The 20,966-nt window shown below is 41.3% G+C and overlaps 1 protein-coding gene and 1 pseudogene across 2 annotated transcripts in view; both read left to right on the plus strand.

The window, feature by feature from the left end:
• Positions 1 to 20,966, plus strand: part of Slc23a2 (solute carrier family 23 member 2) — a 114,256-nt gene that overhangs the window by 72,007 nt on the left and 21,283 nt on the right. For both annotated transcript variants that reach the window (XM_033761198.1, XM_010607533.2), the window contains exons 6-8: positions 5,138 to 5,226; positions 6,230 to 6,300; positions 7,147 to 7,328. In XM_033761198.1, the coding sequence (XP_033617089.1) occupies positions 5,138 to 5,226; positions 6,230 to 6,300; positions 7,147 to 7,328 (342 nt within the window). The remainder of the gene's footprint in view (positions 1 to 5,137; positions 5,227 to 6,229; positions 6,301 to 7,146; positions 7,329 to 20,966) is intronic.
• On the plus strand, positions 16,949 to 19,033 carry LOC104850538 (annotated as a pseudogene).

Raw genomic sequence — 20,966 nt, forward strand, 5'->3', positions numbered from 1 at the left:
ATTTATATTTATATATATCTCTCAAAAAAAATTTTTTTTTTTTTTGGACTCTCAAGCCCTACTGCCTGGCATACCTCATGCTCTGAACTGCTCATTCTCTTCCTCATGACCTCTGCTCTTGCCTCCTTATCCTCCTCTTTAGGCAGGTGACTGACAGAAGCAACACAATACAGGAGTGGGGGACAGAGTAGTCCCCACTACAAAGAGAGAGGAAGCTCTTTTACTTTCTTTCTTTTTCTTTTCTCTTCTCCTCTTTTCTTGTTTGTTTGTTGGGTACTGGGGATCAAACTCAGGTCCTTGTACTTACAAGGCATGCAGCAGAACCACTGAGCTAAATCCCTAGCCCTACTTTCCCTCTTAAATGTTGGGATTGTTATGTATAACTAACATCTTAAGGAATATATCCCACACTGCCTGAAGATCCTAGCCGACAAAATTTTGTAAAGTACTCTCTACTGATGGTAATTGACCTATTATAAAATACACCCTTTCTATATGTGCAGTCTTGTGAGTTTCTGCCCATGTGGGCAGTGAAATGCACAACTGCTGATCAATATATGGGATGTTGTCACGCCTGGGAAGAGCTCTGCATTTTCCTCTGTACCCAGCCAGATCTTTAAGTTGTAAAGAAAGGTCTTATATGCTAACAAACCCTTTACCTAGAATAGTTGCTACTATTGTGTTTGAAAAGGAGATTTTTCAAAGAAAAGGGAGAGATAAAAATATGGAAAGGACGAAAGGACCAGTGGTAGTAGGTTGAATCACTGGTGTCATTATGATCTCAAGATTTAAAAAAAAAAATTAAAAAGGCATTGCTAGCAACAGTGGTACCCGAGTGACAGCAAGACCACCTAGAGCTGAGGTCTTGGTTCCTAACCACCATTCTCCATTTTAACAAGCCAGGGCTTCCTGGCAAAGTGGTTGACTCCAGGGTTTGAACTGAAGAAAGGACAAACTGAACCTAAACCACCTCAGACCAGAAAGTCAGACTTACTCAAAGAATGAGGGAGAAAGGGAGGGAAAGTGAGGATGGCTTTGTCAAAAAGAGCAGGAACTGGCTTGAACAGGCTGCTTTGGACAAATTGGGACAATTTAATTATTACACTTGATCTTAGCCAAAAGGCCAAGAAGCGATGGGACAATTTAATTATTAAGAATAGTCATGCTGGAAAACTAAATCATGGAGTGAGAAGAGAATTCATCAGTCTACAATGATGTTCAGAGAATAGAAAGGAAAAGATAATGTTGGAAAAAAAGGAAAGTACTTCTTTGCAAAAAGATGTTGATAAATATAGATGGGATGGTAAAATTGAAAAATTATAATATTTAAATCCCTGTGTTAGCATGTAAAGCAGATGGTGATATGCCATCTACACGTCTAAGAATCGCCCTACAAATTGTTTATTAATTATAAATGGCAAAAAATACTTTTCACATGGAGAGTTACATACAGCAACCACTGCCCTAAGCAAGCATCCCTACCAAGTGGGACATCCAGACATGCAGGGGTCCTGATGTGACACAGTAGCAGCACAAAATACCCATACCCTAACCACAGTACATTATATAGGATATTGGATTGCATTGGATGAAATAATAAATTTCAATATGCCTGGATAATAGATTACATTATTAAATTAATGTTATTTTCTTGGATGTGATAAGGGAAAGTTAGTGATGTAGAACTGTGTGCTTACTCTTAAGAAATGCCTGCTGAAGTACAGCATGTACTAGGTGTGCAAGCTACTTTCTAACAGTTTGGCTGAGAGGTGGGCAGATGGATAGGTGGATACGCATATAAACAATAGGAAAATGTTACCAATTAAGAAAAAGGTTTCTTTGACACATTGTGGTTTGCTTTTTTATTAAAGGCGCTAAGGACACACGCTGCTGGTAACGGATAGAAGGATGAACTATATCTCCTCAAAGCCAGATATACTCACATCTCTTAGAGCTTATTATTCAAATTTGCCCTGCAGCCCAGACTTGAGTCAATGTTCATTTGGTGGTGAAAGGTTGTGTACCAGCTTTGGTTGCTCATGGTAGATCAAGGAAGCCAGGCAGAGAGCCCTATCTGTGATGAGTTTTGTTCTTATTTTCCTTTAAACAGCTTAGTTTCTAAACAAATACACGTTGTACCTTCATGGTGCTTCCTGTGGGACCAGCAGTCATCTCAGCTTCTTCCCACCTTTCTCTGATGGCACCAGAGGAGGTTTTCTATCTGAGTTTACTGTGAAATTCATGCACATGTCCTCCAATCTCTATCCTGACTGCTTTGAATTTAAATGGTGTCCTCTTGCAAGTTTGCAGTTAAAAATCAACATATCAAGAAGGCTTATCCTTTTCATTTCCAGTCTAGCAAAATTTCTTTCAAAGAACATTTGTAAGCAATGCCTTCAGTTCATTGTTGGTTGGGTCTGGGTATGCGGTGGTGGTGAAATGGCCCCACATGCTCCTTTCAGGATCCCAGCCTCAATGGTGTCAGGCAGATCAGCCAGAGGAGCATCTCAGCAGGGACTATGGCCAAGTAAGAGGCCAAGGGATGTGTGCCGAACCCGATCTTTGCTGGCTCAGAGTCAGTAGGGCAGAGGCTGGCTGCACGTGAAACCGTGTCAGACCCTCCTCCATGGTTTGGTTCTTTCACGACTGAGGAAAGCTTCCAGGGCATGGTCACCTGCCCCAGTTCCCCCAAAGTGATGCTTCCAGAGCAAGGCCCTTCAGTAGCATGCAGGGGCCCCTTCATCGGTCCCCTCTGACCCTTCCCTGTCTCTCTTTGTGCCTACCTCCTAGTTAAGAGTTCACAGTTCTCAAGGGGTCCCGGATCTGTCATGGGACTCTCAGTTTGCACCTCCCTTTTTCCTGCCTGGAGGGCTCAGCCTCTTCTGCATGTGGCACAGTACTTCTCGTTCCCCAAGTCCACAGAGCCCCGCAGTGCCCTGCACCATTCACATTGCTGCTCTTCCTAGACCAAGGGCACATAGTTTCTTCCCACTGTTGTATCTGCTTTTATTGTGTCTTTGTCAAGCAGATATGTGAGAAATGTTTATGAAGTGACAAAGTGATGAATCCATCACCCCAAGACGGGTACGCAGGCTCAGCCTTGCCTAAAAATGATGTTTAAAGCATGGGCTTGGTGCCTCCTAGGCAGATCCTGCAGTGGTTGCAGAGGAGGAGTGGAGGATTGAACAGCTTCAGGACATTGCTGGTCAGCTGGAAAATAGCTCTGCCACCTGTGCCCCTGAGTGCATTCACGAGATCTTACCATCACTTCCCTGAGATCATTTCGTTCAGGCTACTGACTTAATGCTGCCGGTTTCAGAGGTACACTGCCTGGCCAAATGGTGAGCATGTGTTGTGGCCTGGGCAGTTCCTCCCAGCTCATAGTGAGAGGCTTTCACTGGTGCCACCCACTCTCAGCAATCCAGGGTCCTGGCCAGTGTGGAAGGTTCTCTGAGCAGTACTCTTCTGGCCTTTTGTCCCGGATAAGCCATAAAATGCTTGCCCTAAAAGGTACCAAGATCAGCTTGTCTGAGGAATGAAACCCAGAGCCAGTCTTGACTCCTGCTACTTCCAGGGACTCATTGGTGCAGTGTGGTGGTGGTGCTCCTAAGTACAAGCTCTCTGAATGCTGCTTGCTGTTTATATTATGTTCCCTGAAGGTACATTGCTTGCAGTCTGAAACTGTCGTAAAATAGACATGCTTTGGACCATTAGAAATGACTTGCATGCATTCCTAATGGCGTGCTGACCCCCTTGACCTCTGCAGTGTGTTCCTGAAGATTTGTGCCTAAGGAATTGTATAAGGCACCTGATCTTCCCCCTTTGAAGTACTTTCCTACTTTGGGTGACCTTCACTTCCACTCTTGACAGCTCTGTGCCGGGCCCCCTGGGGCAGGTAATTATACCTGGATGGTTGGTGGTGGGTGTGCCCTGTGAATGGCTGCCAGCAGTGCATCTGGTTTTACTGTGTGGCTCACTTCTGTCCTAAAACCCATCCTGCCTACTTGGTTGATTTCATTGCATGACTAAATTGGTGGCCAGGAGGGCATTGTGACAAAGGAGCATTGACTCTCATCTGGCTCATCATGGATTGTACCGGGTTCTGGACTTGCAAAGCAGCTGCTTGTCATTTGTCCAGAGCCACTTCCGCTTCTTGGTCCTGTTTTTATTTCTCTGGGGGCAGGACTTGCTGTCCCAGCTCAGAGGGGGAGGAGGCTGGGTTCCCTCCCGCCTCATTGGAAGGGTCGCAGGGGGCAGTTAATGAAGTGGGTGCCTGGCAGTTCTTTAACCGGGAAACAGCAGAAGGCAGTTTTATATTTTACCCCCAAGTAATGAGAAAAAAGTCATTTAAGTTCTCATGCTGATCAACAGAGCCACTCTGTTACAGCTTAGCTAAAGTGATGTACATTGCCAATAAAAATGACAGAATCTTTGAGTAGCTAAATTATTCATGAAGTCAATATGAATTACCCAAAGTATAACTGAATGGTGGCATTTGAGGGTCTCTGTATTTAATTTGAGAAGATGGACAGGAAGTTTAATGGAGAGTCTGCCAACCTTCTCGGCCCTTTGAAATCTGTTAGAACACCTGAGTATTTTTTATGATTAAACACCGTATTTATGATATCTACTGTCACCTTGTAACTTATAGCTTTCCTTTTTGATACAGCTAGATCTCTAACATGATTTTATTACTTTAATGAGTTTAATGCTTTTATGACTAGAATGGTTTTTTTGACTCACAAAATGGTACAACAGAGGGAGACAGGGTTTTTCCAGTGGTAACTGATAAGAGCTTGAAGAGGAGTGGGAGACATAGCAGATGTGCACTGATGTCCCTAGGAATAGCCCCCACCCCCAAGGGGGAAGGTGGCGATGGCAGGGGCCGGCCATGGCAGGGGCTGGTGTTGGGGTGCTGGCACTGACCACAGGGTTTCCCCTGGAGCTGCTTGGGGGCAGAGTGGCAGGAGGGGAGGATGGAGTGCCCATAGATCTGTGCAGAGTGGGGCTTTCTTCCAGGTGTGCCTACATTACTCATGTGCTGTGTGTCTATGGAAAAGACTGTTAAGCTGCAAATAGTGAACTACCTCGGTAGTTCCCGATGCCGTGATCATGGTTTTGGTCTCGTTTCTTTTAGGTTACCCCTGTTTCAGGCCAGTGCTTTTGCATTTTTGGCCCCTGCTCGAGCCATCCTGTCTTTAGATAAATGGAAATGTAACACCACAGGTAATTGCAGTTATTTCCACATATGTCATTGGGGTCCTTTAATGCAGGTGATAAAAGGGAGGCCTGGGCATGCTGCCCGGAGCGGCGTTCGCTCCTTCTGAAATTCGGCAGAGTACCCCGACCCATAAACAGCCTAGAGTGCTCCAGCCTGTGGACGTGTCTGCCTCTCTCTTTCTATCCACTCGTTCATTCCTAACCCTAGAGCAAGTAAGGACCAGAAATGACCTCATTTCTCTATGCTAATGAAAGTGATAAATAATGGGAAAGGAGTAGAAAAACATTGGTGCTGCTTTCCTGCCTCTCTCTTTCAGTGGATTTTATGACCCACCCGTAATCACTCTCTTGGCTGCATCAGCATCCCTTCTGTGGATCATCTTTGCTTTTTAAGGATCTGGCTACTGTGGTTTTCTGCAAATGACTTTCATTCCCCTTCCTTAGTGATTGCAGAGATCCTTAAGGAATCTGATCAGGTCAGGAAAAGAAAAAAAAAATTGAGAAAGTCAAAGTCAGACCTGTCATACTCTGAAAATACAGTTAAATATTTTGAGGTTCTAGGAGCCATGCTTTCCAGCCTTCATTTCCTTCCTTGCTCCTAGGGGTTACTTTGTGACCATTAATTTGACTTAGGAATTGGAAAAAGCCCTCTGTTTTATCTAAGGTTTTACAACCTCAGTCCAGCAACCTTGTGGTCCGACATTTCAGTTAGCTGCTTGGAAAGGTTGGTTTCTGCGTGAAGCTGATACTAGTAATGGGTAGCACCACTTCCGTCAGCTTTTGACACGTTAGGGAGCTCTAGTGGATGAGTACATTCGAGTAAATTAGTGCTGGGGATCCACCTTGCAGTATGACGAGCCCTACTGTTGCAGGTTCAATTTTAGGGATAGGTAATGATACCAGTGTACATGTAATGGGGGAAATGCTTCTTAAAGGGTAAAATGAATTATGTCCTGTGAAACAGCAGCATCACTCCAAGAAAACCTTTGTCTTTGTTTTTGTTTTCAAGATATTTCAGTTGCCAATGGAACAGCAGAGTTGTTGCACACAGAACACATCTGGTATCCGCGGATCAGAGAGGTAAAGGACGAGATCGTTGTCCACTTGTGGCTTCTTTGTGTTTCTTCTCGGCTACAATGCTGGTTGCACCCAAGAAATCACAGTTGCTTTTACTAAGGCCTTCTTTTCCTTTTCAACTATGAGGTGTTTATTTCTGTTATTAAACTATATTTAGTGATGGCTCTGTGTCTACAAACCGAGTTGCCCCCTTCCGCCTGCAGACCTACAGACGTGCTGGCTCACCTCAGTGCAGCCACAGCCGGCTGCGGCTCCAGACTCAGGAGCTACTGACACTGTCAACTGACAGCAGAATGGGCTGGCCCTGGCATCAGCCTCTATTTGTTGAAAACAGCATGGTATTTGTCTGCCAAAGCACACTTGAACAAGAGCAGTGGCTGGCAGTCGCCAGGCATGAAGAACAACTAACTGTGTGTGTATTTTCCCAAACCCATGAGATCATTAGAATTTAGCACAGATACGTGCATCTGTAAAATAGAGTTCCTTTAGAAATTTTACCTTTTAAATGTGCTCCAAGAGCACAGAGTTTGAGTACTGCGGTGTTCCTGGAAGGCTGGTTTTAAAATGTATTTCAAATGGGAATTTTTCTGTCTTACCCATCGGTGGGAAAAGCCTTGTGTCAGGTGCCCCTTTCTGTCATTCTTCCTTCAGGGATGTCACACTCAAGTTTGTTCGGCCTCTTTTGTTCCACTGAATCTTGGGTGGGGTCCCTTGGACTTGCCGACTTTTGTGCCTGCCGTATGGTGTAACCACTTGTTGGCTTGCAGAATTGTCAGTCACAGTTGCAGGTGATACTCAGAGTGTGTGATATCCACACTGCTCACTCTCATGTGTGTCCGTCTCTTTCAGATCCAGGGTGCCATCATCATGTCCTCATTGATAGAAGTGGTCATCGGGCTCCTTGGCCTGCCTGGGGCTCTGCTGCGATACATTGGGCCGCTGACCATTACGCCCACAGTGGCCCTCATCGGACTCTCTGGTTTCCAGGCAGCTGGAGAGCGGGCTGGGAAGCACTGGGGCATCGCCATGCTGTGAGTGTTCTGAGGGCTCCTGGCAGAGTCCCACCACTTCTGAGGGACAGACTGCTTTTTTTTTTTTTCTTTTTTGGGGGCAGTGCTGGGAATGGAACCCAGGGCCTCACACATATGCGAGGCAAGTGCTGTACCTCTGAACCACATCCCTTGCCTGGAACAGGCTTTTGGAACATTCACACAGACTTTGGAAGGAAACTTTCTTTCTTTAAATAAGAATGTTGTGATGGTTTAAACTTTATTCAGTTCCTACTAGGGAATAGTTCAAGGAGTTTTTAGACCCCGAGGCTGGGAAGTGATTTGCACTTTGAGGTGATCTGGATACAGACTTGGCAGAGATGTGAGAAAGGAGACTTAGAATGTTTTAAGCTTTGGTAAGGAAGTAAAATGTTGGCAGTGCAAATAAAATACATAAAGGATTTATCACCAGTAACTTCAAAAACAAGGTTAAAAATGAGCCTAATGAAAGTGAGGAAAAGAATTAAGAAAACATGGGAAAAATGTGAAACAAATAGAAATGCTAAACTCCAAAGCTGGTCCTTTGAGGACAAACCAGCACAGCACAGCTTTTGGCAAGTCTGTTTAGGATAAGAAGAAGAGAACGAGGGTGCAGAGGGAGGCTGAAGGGAGAACCACTGCTTCCTCCCCCAAATTAAAAATGAAACAAACTGGGCTGGAGATTTAGCTCAGTGGTTCCGCCTCCTGCCTCGCAAGCACAAGGACTGGAGTTCAATCGCCAGTACCAAAAAAAAAAGAAGAAACAAAACCAAATGTAATAAAATAAGGTAATCTTCCAGAAAAACATAAATAGCCAATGGACTTCTCCCTCGCCCCCTGGCTGTGAGGGCTGACCTGTCAGAACTGATCCTGGGCTTCTCTCACCTCTCTCCCCTGGGGTGGCGGTCTTGTCTCACCATCGCATCGAATCACCTTTCATGCTGAGGACTTCTCCCCATAGCTCACGCCTGTGAATTCCAGACTTGCTTCCCACTTGCTATTCCACAAACTTTAAGTGCAAGACTCCACACTTTTGATTATCTCCCTGCTTTCTAAAACCATTCCCTTCTCTTGTCTTCCTCCTTTTAGTCAATGACACAGCTGCTCTCTCAGTTTCGTAAGTCAAAACCCCAGAGTCACCCTTGGTGCCTTCCTTCCTTCCCTCACTCCCTGCTTACAGCCCATTGCCAGAGCAAATCTTGGGTCTGTTTTCTTCTCTGGGCCTTTGTCGCCACTCGCCATCCTCAGCCAGCACCTCGGCGTTCTCCAACTTAACTGCTCTCCCTTCCTCACTGTTGCCAGCCCTGTAACGTGCTCAGCCATCAGTGTCGTCTTCTTTTTTCCCTTGGAAGCTCCAGTTCGACACAAGCTGTGCTTCCTGGAAGCTTTTACACTTTGTTGTTGTCGTCGTCGTAGTCGTTCCCCATGGAACTCAGGACCCTCGTGCTTGTAAGGCAGGCACGGTGCCACTGAGCTAAATCGCCGGCCCAACACATTGTGTTTTGACACTTGAAACCTCCCCTCCCCTCTGGCTGCTGGTGCAGCTCTTTGCATCTTTTGGCCTTGAACTTGAGCCATTTCTCTCTCAAACCCAGGCAGGCAAAGGTGGGAAATGAGTTACTTCACAGATGCCTTCCTGTCTTCCACTCCTGCTTGTCTGTGTGGACCTCCTAATTTGTTGGACTTTGTGAACTTTTCCATCTTTCCATCTTGGCGTCTTTTTTCTGTAGTTCCCTCAGCTTTTCATTTCTGCTCTTGGGGAGTTTTGGTTTCTGAACCTCTTGGTGCTGGTAATACCACCTCTGGGAGGGCAAGGACTTAGCCCTGGACTGGTAACCATGGCATCCCCAGCTCCTGTTCCACTTTCTGTTACATTGGGAATAATCAAGGAAGACCCAGGAAGACAGAGTCACCCCAGGACCATGGAATAGTCAATAATCTTGTTGAAGGACTCTGCACAATCCAAATGGTTAGACAGTGAATGTGTTAAAACTCATGGAGCTGAGTGTTGTGGTGTACACCAGTTCAGCTCTGGGATGTTGAGATAAGACGTTAAAAGTTCAAATCCAGCCTGGACAATTTAGTGATTTAGTGAGACCCTGTCTCAGAATAAAAAGGATCAGGGATGTAGTTCAGTGTGACAACCTTGTGTTTAATCCTCAGTACCACCATAACAAAACATGATGACTTTTTGGGGAGGGATTATTTATTTTTATTAGTACATGTTTGTAGCACATTCCTCATGAGGAGTTGGTACTTTTCCATACCATCTTAATTTTTTTTTTAAATCTCCTTTCTCTCCCTCCTTTCCCCTCCTTCAATCTCTTGGTGCCTTTCCCATATGTAAAAGATCTATCTTGCTATTTCCTATTATCTTTTATTTTGCTCTTTATTTCTATTTTGAGTGTCTCATAAAAGAAACCATGAAATATTTGTATGTCTGATTTATTTCACTTTAACATTATGATCTCAACGTACATCCATTTTCCTCCAAGTGATTCAAGTTTCACTTTGTTTATGTCAGAGTGGTGCTCTATGTGTATAAATACCACCTTTTCTTCATCCATTCCTTTGTGGATGGATATACATGGGCCATTTGTGGGACTTAGCTATTGAGAAGTGTGCTGCGTGTAAATGGTGGTATGTATGTATCACTGTGGAATGATCTCTTTAATTCCTTTAGGGACATACCAAGAAGGGGAATAGCTGGGTCAAATGGATTTCTAGTGTTAGTTTTTTTGAGGGATCTCCATCAGGTTTTCATAGTGGTGTTATCAGTTCATATTCCCACCAGTAATGTAGCTTAGCTGTGCCCTTAGCTGTGCTGACATTTATTTGATTATCTTGATGAGACCCATTTGTTTCTGGAGTAAGATGGAATATCGCTTTTTTTTTTGGTACTAGGGATCGAACTCGGGTCCTTGCGCTTGAAAGGCAAGCGGCAGAACCACTGAGCTAAATTCCCGGCTCGCTGTTGTTTTAATATGCATTTTTGTAATAGCCAGAGGTGTTGGACATTTTTTTCTGTATTCATTGGCCATTTATATTTCTTCTGAGAAGTCTATTCATTTCAGTTGCCCACTTTTTTCTTTTTCTCTCTCTCTCTTTTTTTTTTTTTTTTTTTTTTTTGGTGGTACCAGGGATCAAACTTAGGACCTTGTGCTTGTGAGGCTGGCACAGTGCCACTGAGCTAAATCCCCAGCCTGAGTTGCCCACTTTTGGATTGGAACTCCCCACCCCATACTGGGGATTGAACTCAGGACCTTGCACTTGCCAGGCAGTGTGGTACTAGTGAGCTACATCCCTGGCCCCTTGATTAGATCTTTTATTTTGGAGAGGATCTCTGATTTTTCTAAGGATTCATATATGCTAGATATTAGTCTTCTACAATATTAGTCCAAGAGATAGTCGACAAAAGTTTTTTCCATTCTTTAGGTTGTCTCTTCACTTTGTTAACTGTTTCTTTTGCTGTGCAGAAGCTTTTTAATTTGGCTATTACCCCATTGTTGATTCTTGGTATTTCTTTATGCATTTGGGGTTCTGTTTATAAAGTCCTTGCCTATACCTATGTCTTAAAAAAGAGTTTTACCTATTTTATCTTCTAGCACAGTGTTTGCTTTAATATTTAGATATTTTGATCCATTTTGATTTTAGTTTAGTTCATGATGAGAGATACAGGTCTAAATTCATTCTTCTGTATATGGATAGCGAGTTTTACCCAGCAGCAACTTTAGCTAAAGAGACTGTCTTCCAGCATAAGTTTTTGGCTCAGATAAGGTAAATGTGCCTGGATCTGCTTCTGTATGCTTTATGCTGTTCCATTGGTTGACATGTCTGGTTTTACTTTTTTCTTTGTTTTTGGCCCTACCATACTGTTTTTATCACTGTTGTAGTATAACTTGAAGCCTGGGATTCTGATGCCTCCTGCCTTATTCTTGTTGCTCAAAATTGCTTCTGCTATTTTAGGTCTGTTCTGGTTCTATATCAATTTTAGGATTATTTTTCTGTAGTTTGATGAGGAATGCTCTTGGTATTTTGATGGGATTTTATTAAATCTGTATACCAGTTTTGACTGATGACCATTTTGACTGACTTAGTTCTGCTTATCCAAGAATAGTGGCTATCTTTCCATTTTCTGACATCCTGTTTGATCTCCTGTTTCAGACTACTATAGTTTTTGTTGTGCAGCTCTTTTACTTCTTTAGCTAGGTTAATTCCTAAGTATTTAATTTTTTCTTTTTCTTTTTTTTGGTACTGGGGATTGAATTCGGGACCTTGCACTTGTGAGCCAAGCCCTAATATTTTCTTGATGTATTATGAAGGGTAGTATTTCCCTAATTTCTCAGGGAGTTTATTATTGGTATACAGCAATGCTATAGATTTTTGTGTGTTGACTTTGTATTCTGTCATGCTACTGAATTTGTATCGAATTATGGGACTCTATTGGTAGAATTATTTTAGTTTTATGTGTAAAGAATCATGTCATTATTCAAATAATAATTTGACTTCTTTTTCCTGTACACGTCCTTTTTATTTCTTTCTCTTACCTGATTGCTTTGTCTAATGTTTCAAGACCTATATTGAACTGTAGTGGTAATAGAGCACATCCTGTCTTGTTCCTTATTTTAAAGGGAAACCTTTTCACTTCTCCCCATTTAATATGATGTTGGCCATTGGTTTGTTGTAAATGGCTTCTGTCAGATTAAGATACAAATTACTTCTATACCTATTTCCTTGGAAGTTTTTTTCCCCTTTTTGAGACAGGGCCTTGTAGTTCAGGTTGGTCTTGAAATAACAATCCTCCCACCTCAGCCTCCGAAGTGCTGAGATCACAAGTGTGTGCCACCAGGTTCAGCTTTTTGAAGGTTTTTAATGTGAATAAATGTTGGATTTTGTCAAAGGCCTTTTCTCCGTCAATTGAGATAGTCATGTGATTTTTGTCTTTGCTTTATTAATGTGGTGTATTACATTTATTAATTTGTTGTATTGTCTTTAGTTACTTTTCTTGTGCTGAGACAAAATACTCAACACCCAAACTTCAAGGAGGAAAGGTTTATTATAGCTCACAGTTTGTGTAAGTTTTGGTTCATAGTTGGTTGGCTTTAAGGCAGGGTAGCAGGGCAGAAGGGCATCAAGGAGGAGAAACAGTTCATGGCGAGCAGAAGGCAGCAAAGCGGTGAAGCAGTGAAGGAGCAAGTGACTGTAGCAAGCCTTCTTTCTGTCTCTGATATCCCATCCAGGGTGGAATATACTACCACTCAGGGTGGGCCTTCCCATTATCCATCCTATAACTATGCCAAACTTTTGGACTGATTTAGTAATCACACTCCTCTAATCCCAACATCACACACTTAATTTCAGCATCACACACCCTAAATCCAGCCACCTCTGAGAAGCCCCAGCTGTGACCTACCACATCCCTGCATCTGTGGGATGAGTCCTGCTTGGGTGTAATTTATGGCCTTTTTGATGATTTGTTGCATCCTGTATCCTAGTATCTTATTAAAGATTTTTGCATCTGTGTTCATTAGAGAGATTGGGTTGTAGTTAGCTATCTTTATAGGTTGGATCCTTTTTTTTGGAATCATGATAATGACTTTGGGAGAATTCCATTTCTTGATTTCATTGAAAAGTTTAAAGTGAGGAGTATTAGCATTAAATCTCTAAAACTTAGAGAATTTGGCAGTGAATCCACTGGAACTTGGCTTTTTTTTTTTTTTTTTCCTCTGAGACTGTCTCACTATGTGGTTCAAACTGGCCTTGAACTAATGGTGCTCTTCCTGCCTCGGCCTCCCTAGTGTTGGGGTCACAGCTGTGCACCACTATACCCACCCAGCCTAAGTTTTTTCTTAGTTGGTAGTTTATTACTTCCTCATCCTCATTGCCTGATACTGGATTATTCAGGGATTTCATATTTTTTGGTTCAGCTTTGGTTAGTCATATATATCTAGGAATCTATTTCTTCTGAATTTTCCATTTTATTAGAGTACAGGATCTCAAAGCAGTTACTAGCTGGAGATTTAGCTCAGTGGTTCTGCCGCCTGTCTTGCAATTGCAACGACCCAAGTTCTATCCTGGTACCAAAGAAGAAGAAAAAGAAAAGAAAACCTCAAAGTAGCTACTAATAATCTGGATTTCAGCAGAAACCATTGTGCTTTTTCTCCCTTTTGATTTCTAATTGCATTGATTTGGGTCTTCACTTTTTTGCATAAGATTGGCTAAGGGTTTATATATTTTGTTCATTCAAAAAACTATTCGTTTGTTGATGGTTTCTTCTGATTCATTGATTCTATTTTTAGTCTCCACTTCATTAAGTTCTATTCTGATCTATATAATTTCCGTCTTAGTACTACTTTGGATTTGGGTTGTTCTTGTTTTTCTAGGACTTTATAGTGCATTGTTAGGCAATTTATTTGGACTTGCTCTGTTTTTCTTATGTGGGCATTCACAACTATAAACTTCCTTCTTAAGACTGTGTCCCAGAAGTTCTGCTATGTTGTACTAGCATTATCATTTGATTTCTATCTAATTTCTTCCTTGATTTCTTTTGTGATTCATTGATTATTCAAGAAGGTATTACTTAATTTTCATGTTTGCGTAATTTATGTGATTTCTTTTGCCATTGATTTCTGATTGCATTTGTTGGGGCGGGGGATACCGGGGATTGAACTCGGGTCCTTGTGCTTGCAAGGCAGGCCACCGAACTGCTGAGCTAAATCCCCGGCCATTGATTTCTAATTTCCTTACATTGTATAGAATGTGCGTGGGATAGTTAGAATTCTTTTGCATCCTTTAGGGACTAGCATGTGGTCCATTTTAGTGAAAGTCTCAGGCTGCTGAGAAGAATGTGTATTTTGTTGTTGAGTTGAACACTGTAGATATCTATAAATTACATTTGTTTGAAAGTTTGGTTCAACTCAGATATTTCTTTTTTGGGGTGTCTAGTTCATCTATTTGTGACAGTGGGGCATTGAGGTTCCCCATTATAGTTGTGTTTATTTGGTAGTGTTTGTTTTATAAAGTTGGGCACACCAGTGTTTGGTGTATTAATTGTTACTTCTTCCTCTTGTTTTGTTTTGGGTTTTTTTTTGGTACCGGGGATTGAACTTGAGTCCTTGAGCTTGCAAGGCAGGCCACTGAACCGCTGAGCTAAGTCCCCGGCCGCCTTCTTCCTGTTGAATTGTTCAGTTAACCAATATGTAATGACCTTCTTTGCCTCTTCCACTTTGTCCGAAATTAGGAGAGATACTCCTGCTTGTTTCTGGGTTCGCATTGTGTAGAATATTGTTTTCCATCCTCTGATTTTTTGTTTGTTTGTTTGTTTGTTTTCGTACCGGGGATTGAATTCGGGTCCTTGCACTTGCAAGGCAGGCCACCGAACCGCTGAGCTATAAATTCCCGGCCCGATCCTCTGATTTTTAACTGGTGCATTTTTTCTTTGGGTTAAATGTTTCTTGTATACTGTATATTGTTGGGTTTTGTTTATTAATCTACTCTGTCTGTTTTTTTGTTTTTTGAGACAGGGTCTCACTATGTAGTTGAGATTGACCTGGAGCTCACTATGTAGCTCAGGCTGGTCTCGAACTCACAGTGATCCTCCTGCCTCAGCCTCCTGAGTGCTGGGATTACAGGTGTGCTCCACCACGCCCGGCCTGTCTGTATTTTTTGATTGGAGAGCTGTGACCATTCACATTGAGATTTATTATTGAAAGATATTGACTTAATCCTGTCATTGTGTTTTTTTTCCTGTTGCTGCTTATCTGCCTGCCTTCCTTCCTGCTTTCCTTCCTTCCTGACTTCCTGCCTGCCTTCCTTCCTTCCTGACTTCCTTCCTGCCTTCCTTCCTTCTTTCCTTCCACTGTTCACCCTGCCCAGTGTATTCATTCTGTTGGAATTTTTGGCAGTATTGGCTTCATTGTCTCTAGGATAGCCTTGAAAAAATTTGGGAAGGCTGATTTGGTGGTCATAAATTTCTTGAGGTGCTTTGTGTCATGGAAAGACCTTTTTTCTCCATCAGTTTTGCAAGAAAGTTTGCAGAATATATATCTGTGTTGGAAGTTATTTTTTAGGGCTTGAAACTTCTCTCCAAATTTTCTGCCCTCTAAGTTTGTGTTGAGAAGTCTGCAGTAATTATAATGTGTTTACCTTTGTAAGTGATTAATTGCTTTTCTCTAACACCTTTTAAAGTTCTGTCCTTGTGCTAGACTTCTGGCATTTAGACTGATGTGACATGGGAAGATTCTGTTTTGATCATTTATTTGGGGTTCTGTAGGCCTGACTTATCTGTACATTTAATTCTTGCCCTGTACTTGGAAGGCTTTCTCCTGTTATTTGCGTAAACAGATCATTTTAATGCTCTGGGTTTTTTTTTTTCAGCTTTAATTGAGTTTATTGGTACATTTTAGGTACACAGTACAGTTACATTCATTGTTGGGATCTTGTACCTCTACATGACAGGTCTTGGTTCTCATTTTTTCTCCTTCTCCCTGCCCTCCCTTTACCCCCTCCTCCCCTACCCATCTACAAACACTGTATTTCCATCTTTTCATTATCTCACATTGCTCTGGGTTTTTTGTTTTTGTTTTTGTTTTGTTTTTGCTTATTTCAGTTAATAGATTACTCTTTCTTGCATCATGTAGCAGCCGTTGGGTCCGTTTTTCATGTTCTCTTGTTTTAAGGTATCTCTGAGCATGTAGTTTGGTCTTTGAGGGTATCCCTGACTTCTAATTCTGAGATTGTGTCCTTACGTTGGTCACATCCACTGCCCATACTTTCAGTATAATTTTTAACTACTCACCAGTCCAATTATTTAAATACTGGATGACCCAAAATGCACATTTCTCATTAACTTTATAAGGTAATATAACGGGAAATATAAAAATGACAGTTTTATCGAATTTATTCAGTAAAAGAATCAGCTGGTTGAAATGACAGCTGCCTGAGCAGTACTCGGGAAAGTACATAAACAGCAGATACACTGCCGAGTGATGCGTGGTGTAAACTGTAAAGTGGTTAGTGTCTGGGATTTGTTTGAAACCTTTTAGTGGACTTTAATTCTTTGCAAAACTAGTCATTCATGTTTTATATTGTTTGTTTAGCCCAGTTTTATTAGTGTCTTCTGTAAGCGCCCTAATTGTTTTGTTTATTGCCTCCACTATCTGATTAGTTATATCTGCTATGAGCCCATCGAGCACCTTACTGACTTGTACGTTAGTATTTTCTCTGTGGGCTCTCATGACTTTCTTCGTGGTAGCCCACCCTGCTTTCTCTAGGGTGTCCTTTCATTGCTTTTTCCCTTTTACTCGGCCCAGCTGGCAGAGCCAGTTTCTTCCTCATTCCTCACTTTTACTTTTTCATAAATTTGGCTACTGCTAATCCCACCCCCATAATCCTTTGAAATAATTCAACTGTGTGGCTTTCCTTTCCTTTCCCTCAATGCCCCATGAATCATCTTTGGGAGAGTTGATAGTTTAGGGAGGCATTTTATTGCCTGTCTTCTTTTTTTATTTATTTTTGTTTCTTTGGTCTATTTTATGCTTAGGTTTGCAGTTGTTTATAATGGAAAGACTTGGATTTTTTTTTTTTTTTAAAGTGGAAAGACTTTGTTGCTAGTATGGAGATATCTTTCGATAGTCTGCTTCTCAGTGATGCACTGAGGGTGTGGCTAACTATAGTTCATTGCCTCTGTCCAAGATCTGACCATCTCTGTTAATATGGGAGGGGTAGATGCATTAGCCTCATATGCATTTCTCTGGGAATGAGCTGCAGTAGTGTTAATGTCACAGAGAGGCAATCCAGGAATTGGCGTAGAGATAACCTATTATACCAATGACTTTAAGACCCTGGCAGTTATCAAGTAAATCAGCAAGAGTAATATCACCCGAAACAAACTGATATTGACATACCCTAAGAACCTATAGTGTACCACCTGTCACCTTGGAAAAGAGGTCTATCGTTACAATATAAACACTTAAGACAAACCAAATATTGACATACAGCAAATATCTATCTACTTAATAGGATAACTTTACCTCCACTAATGGTAGAAAAGAATTCAGCAATAGTACCAGATTTAACTACCTAAAAATTAGTCAAGGTTAATGGTTATAGTATTGAAGAACAGAGATGAGAGAATGCAAGAAGAAAAAATTTAAAAAGTAAACATTGGGAGATGAGAGAAAAAGAATACAAAGGGTCCTTCTAAGTAATAGAATATTTGTAGAATTAGATAAAGATAACAGGAAAAAAATTAAGAATAGGAGAGGCCTGGCCCGGGTGCGCCCTACGGCTTCTCCAAGGCCTTAGGTGTTGGAGTTCTGGAGCCCACTAGGGTGGGGCTCGGGGAGGGACCCGGCTTGTGGCCCCGCCCCCACCACTCCGCCCCTCTCCGGCCCTGGGCCTACACCCTTGCACCTCAGCAGCCCGGTGATAGTCCGGAGCTCCTGCATGCATATGGGGAAGCGCAGCTCAGATCTGCTCCTGGTGGACACACACAAGAAACAGATTGACCAGAAGAAGGCCGACTATAACCGCCTTAGTAGAGGGCTGCAGGCAGGCAGGGCCTGGGAAAGAGGTGTGAGGATGTCATGGTTAAACTACAGAACAATGTATCATATCAGATGACTGATGTACATCATTTAAAAGAGCAGCTTGCTGAGCTTTGCGAGGAGTTTATTCTCTTCCACAAGAAGACCAGCCTCAGGACAATAGAAAGAACAACACTTACCTTCTGAAGAGGTTAGAATATGAAAATTTTCAGTGTGGACAGCAGATCAAGGAATTAAGAGCACAGCATGAAGAAAATATTAAAAAGCAGATCAGTTTTTGCAAGAACAAAAGCAAGAGGCCCCCAGGGTTCAATCAAATGATGGAAAAGAATTGGATATAAACAATCATATAGTACTTAAAAATATTGCAGAAGTAGGTGAGAATGTTTCAGATAAGCATGAAGAACCCTCAAGTAATCTTATTCCACATGGAAAAGAACAAATCAAACAAGATGGTGATGCAGGGATGCCTGAAGTAGAAGAGAATGACCTAGCTAAAGTTGATGATCTTCCCACCTCTTTAAGGAAGCCCCCCTCCCCCATTTTAGTTTCTCAACATGAAAATCATCAATCTCCCATCTTCCAACTGGACAACCTCTCTCCCCAAATATGGGTCCAGATTCACATGTAAACCACAATGGCAACCTGGGTAGTTCAAAACAACCCTTCCAGTCCTCTTCAGCGTTTAAATCCTGTCTCAGACTTGGAGAATGAACCCAGAATTCAAGTGGATATACTACAGCAAGCCACCATGGATAGGGTCGGTGATTTCCACAAACTGAAGCAAAGCTGGTTCTTTGATGAAATGAATACCCTGCTGATCCGCAGCATGGCTGAAGTGGCGGATTATAATGGAGGTGATGGTAACGTAGGTGAGTAGGAAGCAGACAAGCAGGCTGAGCTGGCTTAGAATGAGGAAGAAGATGGTGATGGTGGAGAGGAAGATGTCCAAGATGAAGAACGAGAGCTTCAGATGGATCCTGTAGACTATTTAAAGCAGCATTTCAATGATGTCCTTTAAATCCTAAAGGAAAATTTCTCAAACCCTAAAGTGCTGCAAAGTTAAATCAGTTCAACTTTGTCATTTTTCACTTTTGTTGCAGAGATCAGTTGTATCAGTTATAAAGATACATTGAGGTAAATTGAAGGGAAAGCCTTTAAGGAAGGAATGTACTAGTGTTCATAGTGAACTTTTTCATATTGTATTATCAAAGCAGAAACTTTTGGTTATGACGTAGTTGAGCTAAAGACAGTCAATCTTTGCATTTAAAGAAACTAACATATTGATGTTTTATTAACCTTCATTTTTTCCACAAATGGCAAGAGAACATGGTTGTACAGATATGTTACATGTAGCATAAGCACAGTGAGAGCAGCTACGCAGCTGAAAAAGTTTTATACACTAATGTGTTCTTATGAGCCCTGCAGGTGTTCTGTTCTGGCTGCCTTTCATCTCATGTCTTCCAGGAGTTATGCCTAGAATAGGGGAAATAAATGAGGGGAAACTGGGTGCCAAACATGTGTAACATGTATACAAAATTACCTCCCTACTCCTTTCTATTTTATGTAATGTGTCTGGGCAGATTACCTTTCAGTTGAAAACTCATGAAAGTTGAGATAACCTTCAAAGATATAAATATTTATCAGTTATTCTTACTTAGTGTGTAATTGTTGAATGTATTTTCATTTTTTTTCCCATAATACCAGTACTATTTAACTGTAGTCAGCACTGACTAGTTTTATTTTCACAGTTTGGATTGGTGAAGATATTCATGATTTAAATGACAGTCCTGAAAGGGGTTAAATCTACTTTGAAATGCATCTGCAGTCAGAATTTCAAAGCTGTCCTGGTAGTTGTAGTGATTTTCTTTCACTACATATTTTTCAGAAATACTACGCAAGAAATTTTAACAAGTTTTTCTTAATACACAGGTAAGGATAGAAGTACAGTGAAGTATAGCTGTTTTTATAAAAATAGCTTAAGTTTGTAATAAAAACAAATCTTTATTTTTTTAAGGAATCTTTAAAAAATTTTATTTTATTTTATTTATTTTTATTTTGGGGGGGTTACCAGGGATTGAACTCAGGATCTTGTGCTTGCAAGGCAGGCATGGTGCCATTGAGCTAAATCTCCAGCCCAATAAAAAGGAATCTTTGTAATTACTTTGTATGTTAGGTAAGATACCATCAACCTCATATTTGCTAGACTTACAAAATTATTTTAAATACATTTTGTCTTTTTTGACGCTATTCAATAGAATGTATAAGCTAGCTAGTCCTTGTTTTCTGATTAAATCAAACTTTTTGCATCTTATCTCATGCCCCCAAAACAAAAGGTGTTTGTTGATCATGAAGGAAAATGTAAGGTTGTTAACTCTGTTTTTCAGAAGGACTGCTGTTAATTCCCTATATAAGTGAACTACTGGGCTGGATGTGTCTCTGAGTGATAGGGTGCTTGTCTACTTGGTCCCCAGCACCACAAAACAGGCAAACAAGCACGAACTCCCCCTTCATCCCATGCCCAGGTTCCAGTCATAATTAAAACTTCTAGAATTTCACTTGTTGAGGTGTAAAATTTCTTTGATTTCAGTTTGAAGTTAGTGACCAGAAAAGGATGTAGTAATTGACTATAATTTTTCTACCATATCAAAGTAAATAATTCATGCCTTCATTATCGGTAGGACAGGCCTACAATGAATAGATGTTAGCAGTTCACAGAATTTTTAAATGGAGTTAAAGGGGAGGGATATACATCCTTTGGGAATTAGCATGGGGATATAAATCTAAAAATATTTCTAGTAATGTTTCATATTTAATGTTCTAAAATCTTTACAAATGAAAACCATAAGGTTACTGGCCTTAGTTTCTTTGACATAAAAAGTGGTCACTTGGTTATATGATAGCTGTTACTTAACAGCAAAATTTCTTCAATTAGCAGCTGAGGCATTTTACAGGCTGAGAAATCTTGGACCAACAGGTAATATTTCTGACTGTATTAACATGTTTTAGTGCTATAAAATACTATGTGAGTGTCTTAAAATCTTGACATTCTTGACTTGCTGTTTTTGTAATGTTTTACTTCTACCTTAAGATT

This window comes from Fukomys damarensis, unplaced genomic scaffold (genome assembly GCF_012274545.1).
Source record: "Fukomys damarensis isolate Sample0158 unplaced genomic scaffold, DMR_v1.0_HiC HiC_scaffold_7, whole genome shotgun sequence".
NCBI lineage: Eukaryota > Metazoa > Chordata > Mammalia > Rodentia > Bathyergidae > Fukomys > Fukomys damarensis.